This window comes from Mobula hypostoma, chromosome 9, assembly GCF_963921235.1.
Source record: "Mobula hypostoma chromosome 9, sMobHyp1.1, whole genome shotgun sequence".
Taxonomy (NCBI): Eukaryota; Metazoa; Chordata; class Chondrichthyes; order Myliobatiformes; family Myliobatidae; genus Mobula; species Mobula hypostoma.
Window position 1 is genome coordinate 40,124,581 of NC_086105.1, and position 25,025 is coordinate 40,149,605.

General features: G+C 41.3%; 1 protein-coding gene across 3 annotated transcripts in view; it reads right to left on the reverse strand.

The window, feature by feature from the left end:
* The window catches only part of aass (aminoadipate-semialdehyde synthase), an 88,005-nt gene that overhangs the window by 24,802 nt on the left and 38,178 nt on the right, over positions 1–25,025 (reverse strand). For all 3 annotated transcript variants that reach the window (XM_063058128.1, XM_063058130.1, XM_063058129.1), the window contains exons 14-19: positions 18,064–18,185; positions 13,002–13,131; positions 12,368–12,478; positions 4,353–4,461; positions 3,193–3,333; positions 1,110–1,277 (exon numbers count right to left, since the gene is read on the reverse strand). In XM_063058128.1, the coding sequence (XP_062914198.1) occupies positions 1,110–1,277; positions 3,193–3,333; positions 4,353–4,461; positions 12,368–12,478; positions 13,002–13,131; positions 18,064–18,185 (781 nt within the window). The remainder of the gene's footprint in view (positions 1–1,109; positions 1,278–3,192; positions 3,334–4,352; positions 4,462–12,367; positions 12,479–13,001; positions 13,132–18,063; positions 18,186–25,025) is intronic.

A 25,025-nucleotide genomic window follows, 5' to 3' on the forward strand; every position in this document is an offset into this window, starting at 1 on the left:
ACGGAATTGATGGCTTTGTAGCCAAGTTTGTGAGTGATACAAAGATAGGTGGAGGTAGTGTTGAGGAAGAAGAGAGGCTGCAGAGCACTTAGAGTAGGAGAATGGCCAAAGAAATAGCAGAAAGAATACAATGTCAGGAAGTAAACGACCATGCACTTAGTAGAAGGGATAAAAGTATAGACTATCTTCTAAGTTGAGAGAAAATTCAAACATCAGATAAGCGAAGGGACTTGGGAGTCACTAAAGGTTAACTTGCAGTTTGAATTAGTGGTGAGGAAGGCAAATGCAATGTTACAATTCATTTCTAGAGGACCAGAATACAAAATAAAGATGTAATACTGAGTCTTTATAAGGCACTAGTAGGGCCTCACTTGGAATATTGAGAGTTGTTTTGGGCTCCTTATCTATGAAAGAATGTGCTGACATTGGAGAGGGTTCAAAGGAGGTTCATGAAAATTATTCCTGGATTGAAAGGCTTATCATATGAGGAGCAATTAATGGATCTGGGCCTGTACTCACTGGACTTTATAAGAATGAGGGGAGATTTCATTGAAACCTATTGAATTTTGAAAGCCTTTGATAGTGGATGTGGAAAGGAAGTTGGCATGTCTAAGACCAGAGGGCACAACTTCAGAATAGAGGAATATCCCATTTAGAATGGGGTGAGGAGGAATTTCTTCAGCAGAGGGAATTTGTTGCCACTGGAGGCTGTGGAGGATAGGTCATTGAACATATTTATGGCGGAGGTTGATAGGTTCTTGGTAAGTCAGGGTGTGAAAGATTACAGAGAGAAGGCAGGAGAATGGGGTTGTGAGGGAAATGGATCAGTTATTATCAAATTGTACAAAAGACTTGGTGGATTGAATGGCCTAACTCTGCTCCAATGTCTTATGGATTAATGCCATATGCATATTTGAAAAATTTAGCCACATTTGACAGCTATCCATTAATGCTCTACTTTCCTTGAAAGAGCAGCAGCCAGCTTTCTAATGATTAAACCCAATACAACAAATTCCTGATGTCTCAGACAGTCTCCATCACACTTTCTTTTGGTTAATAAGAGTTGACGTTTCGATTTCTATGGTAATTTCCATGTTTTCCATTCTTACCCTGTATCTCAAAGAGCCTCGTAACAGAGTTCTTGCTGATTGGATACCATATAGTTCGGCGTATTTGATGCTGTCTCTGTTTGGTATACCCTCTAGATTGAATCCTGGGAAGAAATTCATTGGACGAGCATGGTCAAGTACAGCACCTCCAGCTGGGATTTCAATGACCTGCAGATTAAAAACATCCAATGAACTGTGTCTACCAAAAGGAGAGGAAAGGAGCAATACAGTGGCAACCTTCTACACGGTTTTCCCAACTGTCTAATATAATTTGGGGATAGAAAATCCCACAGAAAAATATTCATTCCATCAAGGTGAACTTGGAAAATCTACTGCAGTTCCTTAAATCACATTCAGAACGTCACTGTTTTTCTGAAATAGAATTCTTAAGCCAACATTAACAATTTAAATTCCACAGTTGCCATGATAGGATATGAATTTGCCTTTTGGATTGTTAAATAAGGCCTCCATTTGATTCATCTGGTAATTCAACAACTGTACTGATTGATACCTTATTAGGACAGGATGAGAGCGCTAGTGTTTTTCTCGTTGGAGAGGAGGAGGATGAGAGCTGACTGGATAGATGTACACACGATGTTTAAGAGGCACAGATAGAGTGGACAGCCAGGCACTTCTTCCCAGGGCAGAAATGGTTAATACAAGGGGGCATAACGTTTAGGCCTTTGGAGGAAAATATAAGGGCGGGGGAATGTCAAGAGGCAAGTTGCTTGGTTATTTCTTTTTTTTTAAAAAAAACAGAGAGTGGTAAGTGCATGGAACATGCTGCCAGAGGTGGTGGTAAAGGCAGATTCATTAGGGACATACAAGAGACTCTTCGCTAGGCACTTGGATGAAAGAAAAATAGAGAGCCATATGAGAGGGAAGGGCTAGATTGATCTTGGAAGTTAAAGGATCGGCACAACATCATGGGCCAAGGGACATGTACTGTGCTGTACTGCTCTATGTTCTACGTGCTTACCCTATATATTCCTAAGAGTTGTAGCTAAATAAGTTCCTTGGTTACCAGGTTTTTTTTAAGAAATACCAAAAGGAAATATTGACAAGCACATCCATGATACTGAAGTACACTGAGCAACTTGTTACCAGTGTCAAACAATGCTGTGACTCAAGCAGAGTGGTAGAATAGGGCTACCAAACCATCGAGAGGTGTTATTTTCACTGATACTAACAGCTCCACTGGGAATTCTAAATGATAAACATTGCCCTGAAAAAGTGCATCAAAGCCACTAGTCAATGAAAGCATGTGTCCAGCTATTTCAGAGCTTCCAAAACTGAGTAGCTTGCTGGACCATTCAAGCGTGGCCCATGTTGGTGAATCTGAAGTTTTATATCAGTCAGATCAGTTAAGCGAGTCAGATTTCTTCCAATGAAGGAAAGTGGTGAACGAGATTATGTTTTTAACTGGAATTTGGTAGTGTTGCTGTCAAAGACGTCAATAATTTAAATCTCACAGCTGCGTTGATGGGATTTGAATATGTATCTTTGTGTTCTTAGTCAAGTCTCTGGTTTACCAATCTGGTAATTTAACTGCTGCACCAACAAAATGTTCTTAAGCTGCGGACAACTAACTAAAATCAGATCCTGTTACCAAGAACACTTTAAATTACCTTATTAACTTGGTAAGTTTAATGGTTAAGACGGTGTTATATTTTATCTTCCACTGCCATATGGTTCCTATTTGCTCAAGTGCTACCTGGAAGAATGTGCTTTTAAAGACATATCCAGGAAATGTTGCTACCTGCAAACAGAGTTCAACTTGTAGATAATTAAAGCTACTTATAAAATTTAGGTCAATGGTGGGTGTTTGCAGCTCCTGAAGTCTGCGTCTAAACTAGAGGTGAATCAGAGTAAATATAGACGATTTGGTCAGAAGTGGGCATAAAGTACAACGGATCTGGTGTCAGACCACTACACACATTCGGATGGATTGAATCCTTGCTAATGAGTTCTATCTGAAAGCAGTAATGATCACCTTCACAGTCAGTATTGAAAGGTGCCGTTTATCACCAGTGGAAATTGATTTTGCTCCCCATAAGAAAACAGTAAAATATGAACATTTTACCTGTCCATCATTTAAGAAAACAGCAGGACGGATAGTGTTCAATAAAGCTCCAGCTGGACTCCAGCTGAACTTGTATCCCAGAGGGTTATCAGAACATTCAGGGGCAGGGACACCCCCACAGAAAGATACGTATGATTCCACCTGAAGAAAAAGTCACAGCAACACAACTTATATTCCAGTAGAGTTCAATACACATATCAGCACTTATGATTAAATATCTACACCGTTGCTATGTAGGACTTTAATTTAAAGCTACCTATGCATTCTTTAAACTGTTTTCAACTGCGCTTCAAGCTGCTTTTTATCTTAACCTCTAATTAACAATTTACAAATTTCTATTTTATTCAGCTACAGTTATATTCTATGAAACATTGTTAATTACAATGAATTTCTCCGCAACATAACAATTCTATTCAAAAGACTTAGGCACATATAGCTAGGGTGACTAAGACTATCGTACAGTACTGTGTCCACGTGGAGTGGAAGATGAGTTTGTAAATCTGGCGGGAGCAAAGGATGTTGGGAATGGCAAGGGTGGAGTGCCATGGGAGGGGTGTGGGACAGGTGGCAGAGAAGGAGTGCCGGGGCGGGGGAAGGGGCTGTTAGCACAGGTACAGACACACCCAGCCCTGAGACACCAGACAAGGTCATTTGATTCCAAACAATTGATCTACTGATCGTTACAGGAAGTCCCTCTGGTGCTTTCCGCACCCTCCCCTTTTCCCAACCGTGATTCCCCTCTCCCTGCCCTCCTCCCACTCTCAGTCAACAGAAACCCATGTCAGCATCAAGTTTATCATCACTCATATGTCATGAAATTTGGTTGTTTTTGCAGCAGCAGTACAGAGCAATACATAAAATTACTTCAGTACAAAAGACTTAGATACCCTAACAATATAAATGCACCTAAGATTTTGGAACAGTACTGTAAAGGTAGACAAATGACACACTAAGCTTGTTCTGTAAAGATATTCAATATGCAGTAGCTATATTTAAGTCTCTAAATGCCCAGAAAGAAAAATTTAAATAAGGAATTTCATTGAAAATTTAAAATACTACAAACTAAAATTTGAATTTTCTGATTGACTGGTCCAAACGTAATTCGAAGAGGGAGGTGGAGATTATGGTGAAGATTAGCATCTTAAAACAATGGCACTCACTGTTGATCCTTGCTCCTTTGCTTCATCGAAACGACTCATTGCCAGCATGTGGTCAATCCCGGGATCCAGACCAATCTCAGTTAAAATAGTAATCCCGGCATCCTGGGCACTGAACAAGAAAAGTATATGGAATGGCAATAGGGGAAATACCCATAATTTTATTTACCAACACTTCTTCCTTTCTACTACAATGTTCATGGATACAGTGAAGGCTCATCAAAGATCAGTCACTGAACAATATCAGGCCATTTATGTACAAAAACAAGGAATTAATACAAAGATCGTACAATGGCACAAATGGCTTCATCTCTAAATGTGGAAATTGCCACTCTAGTCCAAGTCATAAATATAAATGATTTAAACCTATGATACTAGTCTTAAAACCTTTGAAAATTCATTACACTCTTCCTGAAACAAAATTTTATCACCATTTTACTCTGTGTCACAGTCAAAGTTCCATCCATGCTGTTATTGTTCCTTTTTAGGGCCTGGGCTCTAAGTCTGATGACAAGTTTATTATCTAATACTTTATTAGATGCTCTTTGGAATCCATACATAATGCACCAACTCTCTCTATGACATTAGAAAAATGTCTGTGTAGTCAAGAACAATTTTGTTGGAATATTCCATGCTATAATTCCCCAATCATTAAACACACAATAGTTGATGATTCTCTCGTTATTGTTTCTAAAACTGAAGGTAAATGGATTGCCTAATGGTTATTGGATTTATCCCTCCATCCAGAAGGGTCCTGTAAAGTGAGCACAGGGAGTCAGGAAAGAAGCCAAGAAGCAGGATATCAAAGGGAGTACTCTGCCCTGGGTGGCGTTGGAAGCAACTACGATAGAGCCATTCAAGAGGCTCCTGGATAGGCACATGGATGTGCAAGAAATGGAAGGATTTGGCCATTGTTCAGGCAAAAGGGATTAATTTGGCAGGGCAATTGATACCTAACTTGGGGCATAGGGCCTGTGCTGTTTTATCTTCTACCGGCTATCCATTTAGAAAAGGAATGCAGCATTTGCAATTTTCTGGTCCAAATCTTTGGAGGATTAAGGCCAAGGGCTCTGTAATTTCCTCTCCCATCTCTCTTAGCAACCTCAGATGTATCGCAAGCAGACTCGGTGACTTATTTACTATATGTATAGTGATTCTTTCTAATATCTCCTCTTTGTAATCCACCCAGAATTTCAAACGCACCATCTTTTGCCGAGACTCCAGGAACATCTTCTCCCTTGGTAAAGACTGATATAAAATATCCACTTACAACATTCTCAAGTTCTCTGCCTCTCCGCAAGTCTATTTGCTTTTGGTCCCTCTTCTGTCCCACTTCTTTTTGTACAACTGTCCATGGAATATTTTTGATTTCCCATTCACTTCACGGCATATGTCACTGATATTAAATATGATTCTGATTCAGTTAGTTACCAGTCTTCTCTCATGCTGTCATTTCATCTTTTTTTCCTTCCCCTCTAAATTTTCTTTAATTGACCTGGTTTTGTTCTCACTCGTTTACTTCAGCCCCACCTGTGCTATATTTTGCTTGCCATCTTTTTGATCATCCTGAAAATTATGCTTTAATTTCCCTATCCTCCGTCCTCATGGGAATATATCAATTCAGTTCAATATTGTTTAATATCATTTCCCATACACTTGTAAGAATGAAACAATTGTTCCTCCAGACTAGATGTAGTACATAAAAAAACATAAAAGATAAAGAACACAATAATAATAATGATAAAACACACAATATATATATCAATACACTAGATAGCTTATGTACACAATTGATTGTTCATCCATAAAGTGACGCGAGGCTGTACATATGGTGACTGATGGGAAATAATAAAGACATGGTGGAGTTAATGGGTGGAAGTGTTCATCAGCCTTGCTGCTTGGGGAAAGTAATTGATTTTTTTTTAATATAAACGTCTCCGGATGCTACGTAGCTTCCTCTCTGACAAGAGTAGGTCAAACAGTCTATGAGCAGAGTGGGATCCTTCATGATGTTACTGACCCTTTTCCGGCACACTTCTGGCAAGGAGGCTGGTGCCAGTGATGTGTTGGGCTGTTTTGACTGCCCTTTGTGGAGCCTTCCTCTCTGCCACAGCGCAGTTTCTGTACCGTGCAGTGATGCAGCTTGTTCAGATGCTCTCTACTGTACATCTGTAGAATGACGTGAGTATGGATGTGCAAAGTCTGGCTCTCTTCAGCCTCCTTAAAAGTAGAGGCATTGGCGAGCTTTCTTGACTGCACAGAATGCATTCTGGGACCAGGAGAGGTTGTGTGCTGATGTGCACTCCCAGGTGTTTGAAACTGCTTGCAGTTTCCACAATGGTGCCGTGGGTGTAAGGGGGAGGGGTGAGTGGTGTGCATTCTGCTTAAGTTGATAACCATCTGCTTTGTCTTGTTGACATTGTTAGAGGTTATTTTCCTGGCATCAGGCCTAGAACTCTTCCGATTCCTCTCTGCAGGTCACCTCATCATTGTTGGTAATGAACCCCACCACTGTCATATCGTCGGCGAATGTGATGATGCGATCGTCCATGCAATCATGTGTGAGCACAGTGTGGAGCAACAGGCTCAGAACACCCCCGTGGGGAGCACCCATAGTGAGGGTGATGGGGAGAGAGGAGCGGTTGTACATCCTGATTGTCTGAGGTCTGCTCATTAGGAAGTCCAACACCCCGTTGCACAGTGGTGCATTTAGATCAAGGACCAGGAGTTAATTCACCAATGTCTGTGGGACAATAGTGTTGAATGCCAAACTGAAATCCAGAAACAGCATTCTGATACAAGTGTCTTTGTTTTCTCGGTGTGTCAGGGCCAGGCACAACACAGATGCTACATAGAGCAGTTCTGTGGGTAAGTACATTGGTAATTTAACTGTACTGGAATCATTCCCACTGATCAATTTTCCATTATACTGGGGTAAAGTAAAATATTATTTATACACGTGTTCTTTATACTAGTATTTAATAAATTTATTTTTAAATAGGACAGTCTGCATGGTAGCACAACAGTTAACATGATATTTTATAGCACCAGCGATCACAGATCAGGGTTCAATTCCTGGCACTATGTTTAAGTAGTTTTATGTTCTCCCCATGATCGTGCTGGTTTTCTCCAGATGCTGCAGCTTCCTGACAGTTAAGCTTAGAAATTTGTGGGTTTGCTATGTTGGTGCCGGAAGCACGGCGACATTTGTGGGCTCACTGATTTGATTTGATGCAAATGACGCATTTTACTGTATGTTGTGTTTCAATCCACGTGACAAATAAAGCTAACCTTTCTTTCATCGCATATAGCATGCCTATCACCATCACAAACTTGTTTTTGCAATGATATGAAACTACGTAAGACTTTCAACAAGGTGTATGTTTTGTTCTGCAGTGGTTTAGTGTAGAATCTTAGAAACTCAAGCAATCTCTGAGCAAAGGCTTAACATGGAAAAAGGGACGATCAAAAAAATTGAGGCGATAAAGAAGAAAACTATATATGCACGAGGTGGAGATGAATTTCTGAGCTGACTACAAGCCATGGTAACATCAGTGCATGTGTACAAAAAATCAAATATTCAGCCAAGAAGGTTTGCTGATACCCTAACATACATAAAGGTCAGTACAACCCAGTGCTGTCCCATTGTGCTCTTTGTTATGCATCTTGCTGGTAACACAATTTTCTTAAGGAAAAATTATCACAATTCCTAGCTATTTACGGTAATGGCTGAATGCATGGGAATGCAGCCATATGAAACTTGCACAGAGGGTTAGAAAATCATTCTTTAAATTAGCTTATTCAGATTTATGTGAGAAATTACTGGGAGAGAGCATGACGCATAGAAACATAGAAATCCTACAGCACAATACAGGCCCTTCGGTACACAAAGCTGTGCCGAACATGTCCTTACCTTAGAAATTACCTAGGGTTACCCATAGCCCTCTATTTTTCAGAGCTCCATGTACCTATCCAGGAGTCTCTTAAAAGACCCCATCATATCCACCTCCACCACCGTCACTAGCAGCCCATTCCATACACTCACCACCCTGCATAAAAAAAACATACCCCTGACTTCTCCTCAGTACCTACTTCCAAGCATCTTAAAATTCTGCCCTCTAGTGTTAGCCATTTCAGCCCTGGGAAAAAGCCTCTGACTATCCACACGATCAATGCCGCTCATCATCTGATACACCTCTATCAGGCCACCTCTCATCCTCCTTCGCTTCAAGGAAAAAAGGCCGAGTTCACTCAACCGATTCTCATAAGGCATGCTCCCTAATCCAGGCAACATCCTTGTAAATCTCCTCTACACTCTTTCTATGGTTTCCACATCCTTCCTATAGTGAGGCAACCAGAACTGAGTATAGTACTCCAAGTGGGGTCTGACCAGGGTCCTATATAGCTGCAACATTACCTCTCAGCTCCTAAACGCAATCCCACGACTGATGCTTTCTTAACCACAGAGTCAACCTGCGCAGCAGCTTTGAGTGTCCAACGGACTCGGACTCCGATCCTCCACACTGCCAAGAGTCTTACCATTAATACTATATTCTGCCATCATACTTGACCTACCAAAATGAACCACCTCACACTTATCCAGGTTGAACTCCATCTGCCACGTCTCAGCCCAGTTTTGCACCCTATCAATGTCCCGCTGTAACCTCTGACAGGCCTCCAAACTATCCACAACACCTCCAACCTTTGCATCATCAGTAAACTTACTAACCCATCCCTCCACTTCTTCATCCAGGTCATTTATAAAAATCACGAAAAATAAGGGTCCCAGAACAGATCCCTGAGGCACACCACTGGTGACCGATCTCCATGCAGAATATGACCTGTCTACAACCACTCTTTGCTTCTGTGGGCAAGCCAGTTCCAGATCCACAAAGCAATGTCCCCTTGGATCCCATGCCTCTTTACTTTCTCAATAAACATTGCATGGGGTACCTTATCAAATGTATTGCTGAAATCCATATACACTACATCTACCGCTCTACCTTCATCAATGCCTTTAGTCACATCCTCAAAAAAATTCAATCAGGCTCGTAAGGCACGATCTGCCTTTCACAAAGCCAGACTATTCCTAATCATATTATGCCTCTCCAAATATTCATAAATCCTGCCTCACACGATCTTCTCCATCAACTTACCAACCCCTGAAGTAAGACTTAGTGGTCTATAATTTCCTGGGCTATCTCCACTCCCTTTCTTAAATAATGGAACAACTCTGCAACCCTCCAATCCTCCTGAACCTCTCCCATCCTCATTGATGATGCAAAGATCATTGCCAGAGGCTCAGCAATTTCCTCCCTCGCCTCCCACAGTAGCCTGGGGTTCATCATGTCTGGTCCTGGTGACTTATCCAACTTGATGCTTTCCAAAAGCTTCAGCATATCATTTTTCTTAATATCTACATGTTCAAGCTTTTCAGTCCGCTGCAAATCATCCCTACAATCGCCAAGATCCTTTTCCGCAATGAATACTGAAGCAAAGTACTCATTAAGTACCTCTATCTCGTCCAGTTCCATACACACTTTTCCACTGTCACACTTGATTGGTCCTATTCTCTCACGTCTTATCTTCTTGCTCTTCACATACTTGTAGAATGCCTTGGGGTTTTCCTTAATCTTGTTCACCAAGGCCTTCTCATGGCCCCTTCTGGCTCTCCTAATTTCTTTCTTAAGCTCTTTCCTGCTAGTCTTACAATTTTCTAGATCTCTAACATTACCTAGCTCTCTGAATCTTTTGTAAGCTTTGCTTTTCTTCTTGACTAGATTTATTACAGCCTTTGTACACCATGGTTCCTGTACCCTACCATAACTTCCCTGTCTCATTGGAACGTACCCATGCAGAACTCCATGCAAATATCCCCTGATCATTTGCCACATTTCTTCCATACGTTTCCCTGAGAACATCTGTTCCCAATTTATGCTTCCAAGTTCCTGCCTGATAGCCTCATATTTCCCCTTACTCCAATTAAACGCTTTCCTAACTTGTCTGTTCCTATCCCTCTCTAATGCTATGGTAAAGGAGATAGAATTGTGATCGCTATCTCCAAAATGCTCTCCCACTGAGAGACCTGACCAGGTTCATTTCCCAATACCAGATCAAGCACAGCCTCTCCTCTTGTAGGGTTTATCTGCATATTGTGTCAAGAAACCTTCTTGAACACACCTAACAAACTCCACCCCATCTAAACCCCTTGCTCTGGGGAGACGCCAATTGATATTTGGGAAATTAAAATCTCCCACCATGACAACCCTGTTATTATTACACCTTTCCAGAATCTGTCTCCGTATCTGCTCTTCGATATCCCGGTTACAAATGGGTGGTCTATAAAAAACAGCCAGTAGCGTTATTGACCCCTTCCTGTTCCTAACTTTCTCCGACATCCGTAGACAATCCTTCCATGTCTTCCTCCTTTTCTGCAGCCGTGACGCTATCTCTGATCAACAGTGCCAACATGGGGAAGCTTTGAAATTTGCAACTTCAAAGTGAAACAAATTTGTCCAACAACTAAGAAGCAAATCCATTTTTTGATGTATTTCTATGAGGTAAATCAGCAAGTGCAGCTATGAAATAATTAAGAATTTCCCAAATAACTGAATACTTGAGCACATGACAACAGGGTTTTTGTGCTGTCAATCATAAGGAAATATCAACAGTGGCTTCCAGATCCCACATTATACTGCCAGCCACAGGCTACCTATCACTGCCCTCAGAGAATGACTACATCTTGATGCAACATCATAGAGAGACTCATTGGCATCACGTAGAAACTTTATTCATTTGGGTTAGGTTGGTACTTGTGTTTGAAGGACAGTATTAGGGATAAAAGTGCCATTCAGTTCAGGAGATACTGAAAATAATGGGTTCCAGCCAATACAGAGAGAAGACCATCAGCTTGAGTTGGAACAAAGTGCACCATGGCAACCGAGAAAGCAGATGTGAAAAGGTAACACAAGAGACTGCATATTCTGGAATATGGAGTAACACAGAAATGCTGGAAGAACTCAGTTGATCAGGCAGCATCTATGGAGGGAAATAAGACAGTCGGCACGTTGAGTTGATACCCTTCCTCTGGAGTGAAAGATAGAGGGGAGATGGCCAATATAAAATGATGGAGAGAAGGAGTGGAGCAAGAGCTGGCAGATGATGGGTGGATCTAAGTGAGGAGGGATGAAAATCAGATGGACCAGGGGAGAGGGACAAGTGGAGGCATCAAAGAAATGATGATGGAATCTGCTATGAGCAGTTATAGCACGTAATCATGAGGTGGAGATGGGGAGAACAGATGTGAGTGCTGAGGTAGGGGAACGAGTGGAAACAGTATGTTCATGGCTGAGACTACTCAGATGGAATACAATTTGCTGCTTCTCTGGATTGCACTTAGTCTCAACTTGGCAGCTAAGGACAGACATGTCAGTGTGGGAATGGGAAGGAGAATTAAAATGACTAGCAACAGGAAGATCCAGATGGCCATCTATAGTGGATAGATCTTTTTTTAGATGGATAGGTGGGAAGAAATTTGGCAGTGTCTAAGTTATCCTTACTGCCCACCCTGTTCTCCTCCCACTCTCCAGATGCCAGCTGCACACTTCCTTCAAGCATAAAGTGCCCACCAACTACTGCTGGTCATCGGTCAGCTCATTCCCCAAGTGTTCCTGTCTATCTCCAGCTACTGTCTTAAGTATTTACTTAATAAGTAATTATGCAATGCTATTTTAAAATGTACCCAGAATTTGTGTCAATTCTTCATTTTGCTTTTGCGAAATCCTTCTCTGAAGAAACTGCTTCCCCTGGGTAATGACTGACGGTGCAGTAGATAGTGTACTTCACATTTTTATCATCACTTCCCAAAATGAGAACATTAGGATACTTATAAAGAAAAGAAAGTGCTTTAAGTGCATTTTCGAAAGAATAGTTGACTGAAAGTTCAGACTTCTCAAAGCAATTTTAAAAATCCTGGTAAAATTCCACAAGGAACAGTCAGCTCTTCCTAGAATACCCACCTCTCATGCATTTCCTTCATTTCAGGGGACTGGTAGCTTGCTAACACCATGTTCACTTTATGTTTGATGCATTCCTTCATCACCATCGGATGAAAACTAGTGGGTAGTAAACTAAATGGGGATTTAAAAAAAAAATCATAAAAAGATATAAAGACAGCTTTAGAGTAAGAATGGTCAACATAAGCCCAAGATCCTCAGCATACGGATTTGTTGGTCAGTACGTGCTTAACTAAAATTAGAAAATTCAACTAATCCTTTCAAACGGATCTCACAAATAATGTACAAAAATATCTTTAAAAAGTTTACATTATAAATTGCCTCCATTAAATAGTGCTCCTGTATATCCGCAGCAAACATCACTAATAACAGTTCATCTAAGCTCTCTAGTTTTAATGAGCAACGCATTCCAGAGTGCAAATGGGATCACAGCTATGCAAGTTGCTCCTTTTCAATAAACTTAATGTCCATCCTCCTAATGCTTCATGGTGGCAAGTAAAATAAACTGTTGCAGAAAAGTAGTTACATGCATCCAAAGGTATTCTCAAAATGATTACCAGAACAAGATTGAAGTCCACCGTTCATCTGACAGGACTGGCATTAATTAATAAGTTAGCTGAAAGGACTGCAATCCTACCTGATTACAATGTCATGTGACTGCACCAGTTCTGAGAGTTTACCATTTTCCTTATGCACATCGAGTGTAACAGGAGTGGTGTGGTTGTAGTTTGCAACCAGCTTGTCCAACTGGTCTTTCAGATTAGAAGCTAAAGAACAAAAAGAAAACCTATTAATCTTCAGCTCTTCCTTTTCTCCAGAAGTCATTAAAACGTAAAATTTAAAACATGCAATTTTGAACTATTAAGAGCAGCAATAAAATTATTGGTTAGTGACAGATCTTCCAAAGAAAGTTAAAAATTTACAGGAAATTGTTCTTCAACGTGTTAATCTTATTCAAATTTGATGGTCTGTCCTGTCCTAGCAGTTGAGGGTAAAATCACCTCCGCGTCAGTTTGTGATCCAGCTGGTCATCCAGAACAGTTGTAAAGGAGTGCTGTGTCATCAGATATGCAGTCTTTAAGTGAGACACTAAAGTAATTTATATTGCAAGTCTTTCTTATAGCTAGCTGCAGTTTGGAAGTGGTGACAAACATTGGGCAAATGTTCAGCATTTTTAGTGGCCATTCTATACACACGCCAAGCATTTCAGTTGGAGAACATACTGCAGATGCTGTATATCTGAGAGTAAAAAGTGCTGGAAATATGCAGCAGGCCAAGCAGCATCAGTAGAGAAAGAAACTGTTTTCATTTCCGATCAATGATTTTGTGGAAGGTCATCAACCCAAAATGTTAACGACTCTCTCTTCAGCATTACCTATTTTTATGTAAACATGCTCATAAATACCACCTTTCAGCTGCTTGCCTCAGTTTATCACTTAACAAAATAATGAAAACTACAGTAAACTCCTTAAACCTACATTCACTGTCATTAGAGTGTGACAACATAAAATCCAGTAAGAGTGGGAGAAGGGACTAAGAAAATGGAATATAGTCTATCTTAAGTGTGGGGTTATGTTCTTTGGTAGGAAGGATAAAAGATTATTTTTCCCTTTCAGGGTGCTCTTGAAGACCCTGACCTGGAGTTACACGCTGACTTCAGTTCTGTGTGGGAATGGGACGTGCTCTCAGGGTTCCATAACTGGCCATTGTTCAGCCTGACAGTCCGGCTCAAATTCAGAAGCTTTATCCTTAAGTAAGATAACTGAAAATGCGGTAGTCAAACATACTTTAAGGATTTGGATACAATTTAGAAAACACTTTGGTTTATTGAGATTCTCCCTTTCTAGACCCATTTTTTAAAATTATTTTTTTAAGCCTTCTACGACTGATGTAGACTTTATACAATGGGAAAGATTGGGCATTACATGCTTCCGGGATCTGTTTGTGGGAGGAAGTCTTTCTTCATTTGAACAATTGCCAACTAAATATAGTTTACCAAAAATCCATTTTTTTCAGTACTTACAAATTAGAAATTTTCTGCGATCTCAATTATATACATTTCCTAATAGACCTGATAAGAACATATTAGATGAAATTCTTAATATGAAACCATTCTATAATCGTTCAATATCCAATATTTATATGTTGTTGTGAATGAGAAACGATTCTTTAGACAAGATTAAAAAACTTTGGGAACAAGATTTACAGACCTCAATTTCTGAAGAAACTTGGAATGAGATTTTTAAATTGGTTAATACTTCATCGCTATGTGCTCATCATTCCCTCCTACAATTTAAATTGGTTCATAGGGCTTATATGACCAAGGATAAGTTATCTCATTTTTATAGGGATATATCTCCCTACTGTGATAGGTGTAACAATGGAGAAGCTTCATTTATTCATATGTTTTGGACGTGCCCAAGTCTTGGAAAATTTTGGAAAGAAGTATACCAAACTTTTTCTGTACTCTTTAAAGTAAATTTTAAGCCTAATCCTTTGACTGCCCTATTTGGTATTGTTGGAAGGAAAGATACCATTTTGAAGACATCTGATCTGCACATTCTGGCTTTTATCTCTCTTATGGCTAAGAGGGCGCTTTTGTTTAAATGGAAGGATGCTGTTCCGCCAAATCATGCCCCCATGATTACGGGATGTTATGGCATGCCTAAATTTAGAAAAGATTCGTTGTTCAATTTTTGAATCTAACCAAGATTTTCAAAATTTGTGGGGGCTATTTTTTAATTATTTTCATAATCTTTGACTTCTTGTTAAAGTACACAAGTTGGTTATTAGTATATTTTATTATCTGATAAGTTTTTTTTCTTTTTTTTTCCCCCCAAACAGCTTCGACTATGGTAGTGGGTGCAGATCCTTTTTTTTTTAAATAAAATTATTTATATTCTAATATACAAATTAATCTAATCCATATGAATATAGAGTAAGGAGTTCGTCAATGTGATTCAATATACTGCGTCTGGTATTTTCTTTTGTTTTATAATATGTATTCTCTTGAACTCTGTATTCTTCTATATAGAAATCAATTAAAACTATTGGAAAAAGGAAAAGAAAGAAGCTTAGGACTTTGGAGATGGGTGGATCGAGGGTCGGTGTTACGGCAGGAGACCCGTGTGTCGTTGGGGGAAGGCAGGATATCTGCTGTGGGCCCAAAGACCTGAGATCTTTGCGATCTTCAGGCACAGAGCTCAGAAAAAGCGACGTAACAGACTTTTAACATCGTAAACCAGAGAGTTGTTTGTTATGTCTCCCCGCTCACTGGTGAAAAACGGAGAGAGAGAATCTACGGTATGTCGTATGCCAGATGAAACGCAAAGTCTTTGGGTAACTGCAAGTCTGTGTCTTTACTGTTGCTTTGTTCACACTGCGTGCTCGGTGGTAGTACCAATGCTTGATTTTTTTTGCCGGTGGGGGGAGTGGGGTGGGGAGGGAGGATTGTTGCTCGTTGCCACTTACGTGCGAGAGGGAGGGGAGCTGGGGGGAGGGGAGAACTCTGGGGTTGTTATAGTTATCTGTCATTCATTCTTTAGGGCACTTCTCTGTTTTCCTGGATGTTTGTGAAGAAAAAGCATTTCAGGATGTACGTTGTATACATTTTTCTGACATTAAATTGCACCTTTGAACATCCCTTTAAAACTGAGATGAGGAAGAATTTCCTCAGCTTGAGGGTGGTGAATCTGTTGTCACAGAGGGCTGTGCAGACCAAGTCATGAGTATATTAACGGCCGAGATTGGTAGGTTCTTGATTAGTAAGGGGGATTAAGGGTAATGAGAAGGCAGTAGGATAGGGTTGAAAAGGAACAGCCACAACTGAATGGAGGAGCAGACCCAATGGGTCAAATGGCTTAAATTCTGCTCCTATATACTCTGAGCTGATGCTCTAAATGCAAAATTTACTAGGGTTTTAATTTGCTATCTCAAAGATCAAAAGTTCAAAGTAGATGTATCATCAAAGGGCATATATGTTGCCATATAGAGGCCTACAATTCATTTTCTTATAGGCATACTCAATAAATCCATAAGAAAATCATAGCTATAATAGAATCAATTAAAGACCGCACCAACTTCAATGTTCAACCAGTGTGCAAAAGACAGCAAACTTTACAAAAACAAACAAATAAACAAACATAAATTAATAAATAAATAAATAGGCAGTAAATATCAAGAACACGGGATGAATAGTCCTTGAAAGTGAATCCATCGGTTGTGGGAACATTTTAATGATGGGGCAAGTGAAGTGGAGTCCTTTGGTTCAAGAGTTTGATGGGTTGAGTGGTAGTAAATGTTCCTGAACCTGGTGGTGTGAGTCCTGATGCTCCTGTACCTTCTTCCTGATGGCAGCAGGGAGCAAAGAGCGTAACTTGGGTGGTGGGGGTCCCTGATGATGGATTCTGCTTTCCTGCGACAACACTTCGTATAGATGTGCTCAATGGTAGGGAAGGCTTTACCTGTGATGGACTAAGCCATATCCACTCTTCTTTGTAGCATTTTCCATTCGTGTTTCCATACCAGGTCGTGATGCAATCAGTCAAACTCTCCACTGCACATCTATAGAAGTCTGTCAAAATTTTAGATGTCATGCCGAAAATTCACTCACTCCTTAGGAAGTAGAGGCTGCAGTCCTTCCTTCAAAATTGCACTTTTGTGCTGGGCCTAGGACAGGTCTTTTGAAATTATGTCACCAAGGAATTTAAAGTTGCTGACCCTCTAATCTTTTGACCCTCTGATTTGTTCTGGCTCATGGACCTCTAGTTTCCTCCTCCTGAAGTCTATAATCAGCTCCTTGGGCTTGCTGGCATTGAGCAAGAGGTTGTTGTTATGGCACCACACAGCCAGGTTTTCAATCTTCCTTCTATAAGCTGATATGTCACCATCTTTGACTTGGCCTACAACAGTGGTGTATTAGCAAACTTGAATACAGCATTAGAACTGTGCATAGCCACACAGTCATAAATATGAAGTGAGTAGAGCAGGGGGATAAGCTCACAGCCTTGTGGTGCATCTGTGCTGATGGAGATCGTGGCGGAGATGTTGTTACCTATCCAAACGGACAGGGGTCTGCAGGTGAGGAAATCCAGAATCCAATTGCACAAGAAGGTACTGGGTCCAAGCACTTGAAGCTTATTGATTAGTTTTGAGAGGATTACGGTATCGAAAGCCAAGCTGTAGTCAATAGAGAATCCAGATGTATGCATCTTTGCCATCCTGATGTTCTAGGGTCGACTGAAAATGAATGAAATGGATATCTGTGGTTGACTTGTTACTCTGGTGTGCAAACCGGAGTGGATCCAAGTCACTTCTCAGACATTTGATATGTTACATCACAGTGGATGTAAATGCTACTGGGTGATAGTCATCGAGGCAGGCAGGTTACCAAGTTATTCTTAGGCACCGGTATTAGCGAAGTCTGCTTAAAGCAGGTGCCGAAGCAAGAAGTTAAAAGATCTTGGTGAACACACCAGCCAGTTGATCAGCACAGGTGATTAATACTTGGCCAGGTACCCTGTTTGGGCCAGGTGCTTTTCGTGAGTTCACCCTGCTGAAGACTGCTCACGCGTTGGCCTCAGAAACAGAAATCACAGGATCATCAGTGGCTGTGGGAGCTTCTGATGGTTCCTCCATATTTTGGCAGTCAAAGCAAACATAGAAAACATTACCAGTTAAGACAGACCCTGCTCACTTACCAACAGTCATTTCAATGTCAGTGTCTTTAGTGAAATACTGCAAGGCAGGCCCAGACACATACCCAGCTCCAAGCAATAGCACTCTCCCTTTTGGACTCATTGTTCTGATTTCAGCAGACTCCCTACAAAGACGGATACAGTAAAGCTGCAGACCGTGAAACAACTCAAACAATATTATATAAAAATATGAATATTGCTCAAATTAATAAACTTGAAAAGAACAATCAAATTTTGTTTCAAATGTTAACAAACACTGCTGCACCAACAAGACGCATTAGATTATATACGGAGATCAGTACGTACTTAATGCTATTCAGGCAGTTGCTAATTTAATACAACTATTTCTGCCCTCCAGTCTGATCACTCATAGTGACTCATGTCCTTGGATTACAAAACCATTCACTCATTCTGCATGTTCCCTCTAACTTCTATGACCAGTGTGTGCAAAAATTGTGGCCTGCGCAATTTTTGCCCAGTGTCAACATGTGCACATTGAATAATTTCTTCAATAAAGACAGTGCAAATAATCTAGTTCTAAAATATGCAGACAAATCATTGCAAAACTCCACAGTGCCAACACCGTCTGCACCAGAAGCCAGAAAAGGTAATGTGATTGTGTACAATCGTGAAATATACTGAACATGCCAACGAGGTGGAAGGTGACTACCTTTTGTGCACATTTTAAATTCCTGTGTTCGAACAGCAAAAGATGTGTGCATGCGAACACCGTAGGACCATAAGACATAGGAACAGAATTAGGCCATTCAGCCCATCGAGTCTGCTTCACCACTCCATCATGGCTGATCCAGGATCCACACAACTGCATTCACCTGCCTGTTCGCCATATCCTTTGATGCCCTGACCGATCAGGAAATGATCAACTTCCGCCTTAAATATACCCACAGATTTGGCCTCCACCGCAGTCTGTGAAAGAGCATTCCACAGATTCACTACTCTCTGGCTAAAAAAAATCCTCCTTACCTCTGTTCTAAAAGTTCACCACTCAATTTTGATGCTGTGCCCTCTAGTTCTGGATGCCCCCACCAAAGGAAACACCCTCTCCAGTCCTTTCAACATTTGTTAGTCCTTTTAATTGGATTCCCCCGCAATCTTTTAAATTCTAGTGAGTACAGACCCAAAGCCTCCAAACGCTCCTCATATATTAACGCTTTCATTCCTGGAATCAACCTCATGAACCTCCTGTGGACCCTTTCTATCCTTTCTGAGATACGGGAACACCTTAGAGGGAAAATTGGCTACTGTGCTAGAAACCTGTCACAAGGCCCTTCCCCCTTACTTCACACTCAGTTGTCAGCTTCCTTCCAGCGCTATAATTAATCCATTTACAAAGCACAACATCAGACAAGCAGGTTGACCCACAAACTGAGCAGCAAAGTTATTACACACGCTACCTGAAACTCTCCTTCCAGAAGTGAAATGGGAATTTACCCGAAGTATTACCTTCAGTTAATTATTGTCTTGATATCAAAATTGTTACTATGTGGTTCAAAGGAATTAAAGTTTAACCTGTGCTTCAGGGGTAATGTTCAGTTCCAAACAGACATTTCCCCTCAACCATTCAGTTCACGAATCAAGCAACACTACAACTACTTTAATCACTTGGTGCTAAAATGGACTTGGTTTTCTTCATTCTACGTGTGTTCTTTTTTGTAGGAGTTATTTATGATTAATGTTTTTTCTTTGAATGGTGCTTATATGACACTATATGCTTGTGATGCTCTGCAAGTAAATTTCTCATTGCACCTGTGCATACATGTACTTGTATACATGCGACAATATACTCAATTTTGACCTTGCTTTTGCAAAACACCATCCTTCTGATGAGCCATGTGATTAAGTGGCTGGCAAAACTTACACTAATGATAAAGATTGAGTGACAGTTTTCAGGACCTGATGAAAGGTCTCGGCCCAAACTACTGACTGATCATTTCACTCTATAGATGCTGTCTGGCCTGATGAGTTCCTCCAGCATTTTGTTCAAGATTTCCAGCATCTGCAGAATGTCTTAGGTCTCCATTTTTTCTGATTAGTGCACTATTGACTATGTTGCTAGGAAAGAGCAATTCCTTCGCAACACTGACCAATTCCTATTCATGTTCTAACCAAAGCCAACCCTAGACCTAGTGGTGTGATAATAGACCTTGCACTACTTTGTATTGTCATTTGGTAAGGAAGAGGGGGAAAACAGAACAAGCCCTACCCAAGAAACAGCAATAAAAACAGTGGTTTTCCTGCCTCATTGGTTCTCAAAACTGTCAGAAATATTGAATAATCCTGAAGGTCTCTCATCATCAAACAAATGTAACGTATTCTTTTGGAAATGCTGCCATCTCCCAGCAAGTTCAGACTCTTTCCAGAGTGGGGACTAAGTGTATCAAGTAAAGGACAGAAATCAAGGAAGCATTGTCCCAAATTTGAGGTGTGAACTCACAAGAGAAGCTCCAGCATGCTTCATACTCTACCTTTTTTCCTCCAGCAGACCTCATTATCTTCTGTCCTTTGATGCTTCCGCCTATCACCTCCCAGTTTCTGGCACGTTTTCCATTCTGCCTCCTCCTCAACTCGATCCACCTATCACTTGTATTCCTCATATTACTCATACACATCACTTCATATTCCACCTTGATAGTTTACAACCTGACATGAACATCAATTTCTATTACACGTGGTAACCACTCACACCTGTAGCCCCAAGCAACACGCACAAAATGCTGGTGGAACTCAGCAAGTCAGATAGCATCTGCTGAGATGAATAAATAATCGACGCTTCATCAGGATAGCTCTGGGTTTTCTTATCCCACCAGCCCCATCGTGTTACTTATTTCCTCTCCCCCACCCTCCCTACCTCTCCATCACTCACTTTCCTTCCCCCAGATCCCCTTCCCACTTCCTTCTCTTTATGCCATGGTCCACATATTCCATCTTCCTCAGCCCCCTGTCACCTTCACTTATCACCTCCCAACTTCTATCATTCCACTCTCCCCTTCCCCCACCTTCCATCATCTCTTCCTCCACCTGGATCCTCCTAACACACTATCTCCTGAACCAACCTTTATCCTCTTCTGACCGGCTCCCCCTCCTCTTCTTTCCAACCCTGATAAAGGGCCTCAACCCAAAACATCAATTCCTTTTCCCTCCATAGATGCCACCTGACCCACCGAGTTCCTCCAGTATTCTGTGTGTTGCTCCTGGGTTCCAGCATCTGCAGTTTTTCTTATATTTCCATCTATCTGTTGCTCCACCACTTCTCTCTACATTTTAAAAAAATTATTATTCCATCTCCTCTCAGTACAGATGAAGAGTCTTGACCTGTCCATTTCCCCCCTGAGATTCTATTTTTCCAGCTTTTGGTGTTGCTCCAGATTTCAGTGTCTGAAGTCTCTTGTGTCTCCAAACTCCAGAGGAAAGTGGCCAATTCATAACTCTACCTTAAAAGACCCTATATAATTTCTCATGGTGTGCCCTAATAGTAGCTTTACAAAAACTGATAGGCTTCTACTAAGACTACTTAAAACTACAGAGAAAGTTAATTACATTATGGTATTTTTGGCAGCGTTTTGCAATCAAAAATTGATTCTTACTTCCTCATCCAGAGCAAAACTTGACAACGATTTTCTCTCATAAAGAATAACAGTGCTTCCTGAATTCAATCAGTTCCCGAAACCTTTACAAGATCTCCAGATCAGCTGCAAATGGGATGTCGTTCTCCATGCAAAAGCACTTTTTCAAGCATCGCCAGGGAACTTGGATCACAGAGCAATGCAATCACGAAGATGACACACCAGTGGCTCTATTGCATTCAGAGTTTGAGAAGATTTGGTATGTCACCTAAGACAAACAGATTTTATAGATGTCCCGTGAAGAGTGTTCTGACTGGCTGCATCACCATCCGGTAGGGAGATTGCACGAGGCTGCAGAGGGTTGAAAACTCAACCAGCTTCATCACTGGCACAACCCTCTCCACCCTCTAGGGTATCCTCAAAAGACGGTGCCTCAAAGTGGCGGCATCCATTATTAAGGATGCTCATGAATAGGATTAGCCCCCTTCTGGTCAATCCCATTAGAGAGGTGGGGCAGGAGCCTAAAGACCCATATTCAATAATTTAGGGACAGCTCCATCCTCATCGCCATCAGATTTCTATACAGTCCATGATCACTTCCTCATTATTCCTTTTTTTATTCCAATATTTATTTTTGTAAGCTATAGATTTTTGTGCATTTCCTGTAACAAAAAAATCTGAAATTTTTGAAATTTCAGATCATATGCTAATGATAATTAATCGGATTCTGATTACATTATCATGGGAATACCTGCCACTTGGCTGTTCTAAGATATCACGTCCCCAGGCAGCATTAGACCAAGGAAATTACAAATGTTGCATCCCCTACTCCAGAATGAAATGACCTTCCATCACACTTCAACCTCTATCTCAGGCACTTGCTGGTTCCGCTCCTCTCTTTGCTGACACTCATATGGTGCAATAAATCTCAAATTCCCCTTATCCCTCTATTAACTAGTTTTTCACACCTGAACCCCACAAGCCACATTACCAGTCTTGCCCATCACGAACAGCATCCCTTCTAATCCAACATCTCCAGCCCAGCATCAGCTTTAACTTTTTCCCACACCCTCCTCCCCCACCTACACATCACTGACGACCCTTCTCCACTAAATGCTGGGCTCTGCTGCTCTCCCTCCTACAACCAGCCCCATTCCGTCAGTGTTTGCTGCTCTCGCATTTTAATACACACTAACAAGTGCACTCAAATGCTCTGGACAAAATGTGCTCTCGAGTGGTTAAAATAAATTTCAAAATTTAATCTACGCAACAAACAGAGTAGCCATTGCTTCTAGAGTGGCTCTTAATGCTATTCTCATGATGACTTTACTTTACTTTATACTTTATTGTCACCAAACAATTGATACTAGAACGTACAATCATCACAGTGATATTTGATTCTGCGCTTCCCACTCCCTGGATTACAAATATCAAATATTAAAAATAGTAAAAATGAGTAAATATTAAAAATCTTAAATTATAAATCATAAATAGAAAATAAAAAAATGGAAAGTAAGGTAGTGCAAAAAAACCGAGAGGCAGGTCCGGATATTTGGAGGGTACGGCCCAGATCCGGGTCAGGATCCGTTCAGCAGTCTTATCACAGTTGGAAAGAAGCTGTTCCCAAATCTGGCCGTATGAAGCTCCTGAGCCTTCTCCCGGAGGGAAGAGGGATGAAAAGTGTGTTGGCTGGGTGGGTTGTGTCCTTGATTATCCTGGCAGCACTGCTCAGACAGCGTGCGGTGTAAAGTGAGTCCAAGGACGGGAGATTGGTTTGTGTGATGTGCTGTGCCGTGTTCATGATCTTCTGCAGCTTCTTTCGGTCTTGGACAGGACAACTTCCATACCAGGTTGTGATGCAGCCCAGAAGAATGCTTTCTACAGTGCATCTATAAAAATTAGTGAGGGTTTTAGGAGACAGGCCAAATTTCTTTAGTTTTCTCAGGAAGTAAAGGCGCTGGTGAGCCTTCTTGGCAGTGAACTCTGCTTGGTTGGACCAAGTCAGGTCATTTATGATATTGTCCCCGAAGAACTTAAAGCTTTTGACCTGTTCCACTTGCGCACCACCGATGTTAATTGGGTCGTGCGGTCCACTACTCCTTCTGAAGTCAACAACCAATTCCTTCGTCTTGCTGACGTTGAGGGATAGTTTATTGTCTTCGCACCATGCCACCAGGTTCTTAATTTCCTCTCTGTACTCAAACTCATCACTATCCAAGATACGGCCTACAATTGTTGAGTCATCAGCAAACTTATATATTGAGTTTGATGGAAACTTGGCTACACAATCATGGGTGTACAGTGAGTACAGCAGAGGGCTGAGTACACAGCCTTGTGGGGCACCGGTGCTCAGAGTGATTGTAGAGGAGAGCTTGTCCCCTATTTTTACAGCCTGGGACCTGTCTGTGAGGAAGATCCAGCTGCAGATCTGAGTGCTAAGGCCCAGGTTCCGGAGCTTAGGAATCAGTTTATTTGGAACGATGGTATTAAAGGCAGAGCTGTAGTCAATGAAAAGGAGCCTTACGTATGCATCTTTATTCTCCAGGTGTTCTAAGGAGGAATGTAGGGCCAGAGAGATGGCATCTGCCGTTGACCTGTTGCTCCGGTAGGCGAATTGCAAAGCGTCGAGGCTGTGGTTGATGTGTGCCATAACCAACCGCTCGAAGCACTTCATAGCAATTGATGTCAGAGCCACAGGTCGACAGTCATTCAGGCATGCCACCTTGCTCTTCTTCAGCACTGGGGTTATTGTTGCCTTCTTAAAACACGAGGGGATCTTAGACTGAAGCAAGGAGCAGTTGAAGATGTCAGCAAACACTCCAGCGAGCTCGCTTGCACAGGCCCGGAGAACCCATCCTGGGACGCCATCCGGACCCGTCGCCTTCCTTGGATTTATCTTCAGGAAGGCCCTTCTAACGTCCTCCTTGGTGACGATGAATCTCGATGCCACCAGGTCCGCTTCATCCGGAGGGAGCGGGACGCTCCTCTTCTGTTCGAATCTTGCGTAGAATACACACTGCTTTGCATTCTCTGCAAATTTTATTCAGATTTATCATGTTGCATATGAGCAACTTCATAAGATCCAATATTCCTAGTACTTCAGTTTAGTCAGACCCTGCAGTTATGGAGCAGAGCTCCTATGGGGGAGTCGAGGAGGGGAAGGAATTCAAGCCCCATAGAGAGGCAGAGACATTTATGGACGTTGAGTAGAGGAAACATCCTATTTATATTAAATAACCAGCCTTTCCCCTTAGCCAATTCTGACTTTGCAGTTAAATTTATCGTTGTGACATGCAAATGTTAGCAGGCACTGAATTAGATTTAAACCAGAGAACCTCAACATGGAAAAGTCTAATACATTACTTGGGAAAAGGCTTTAAA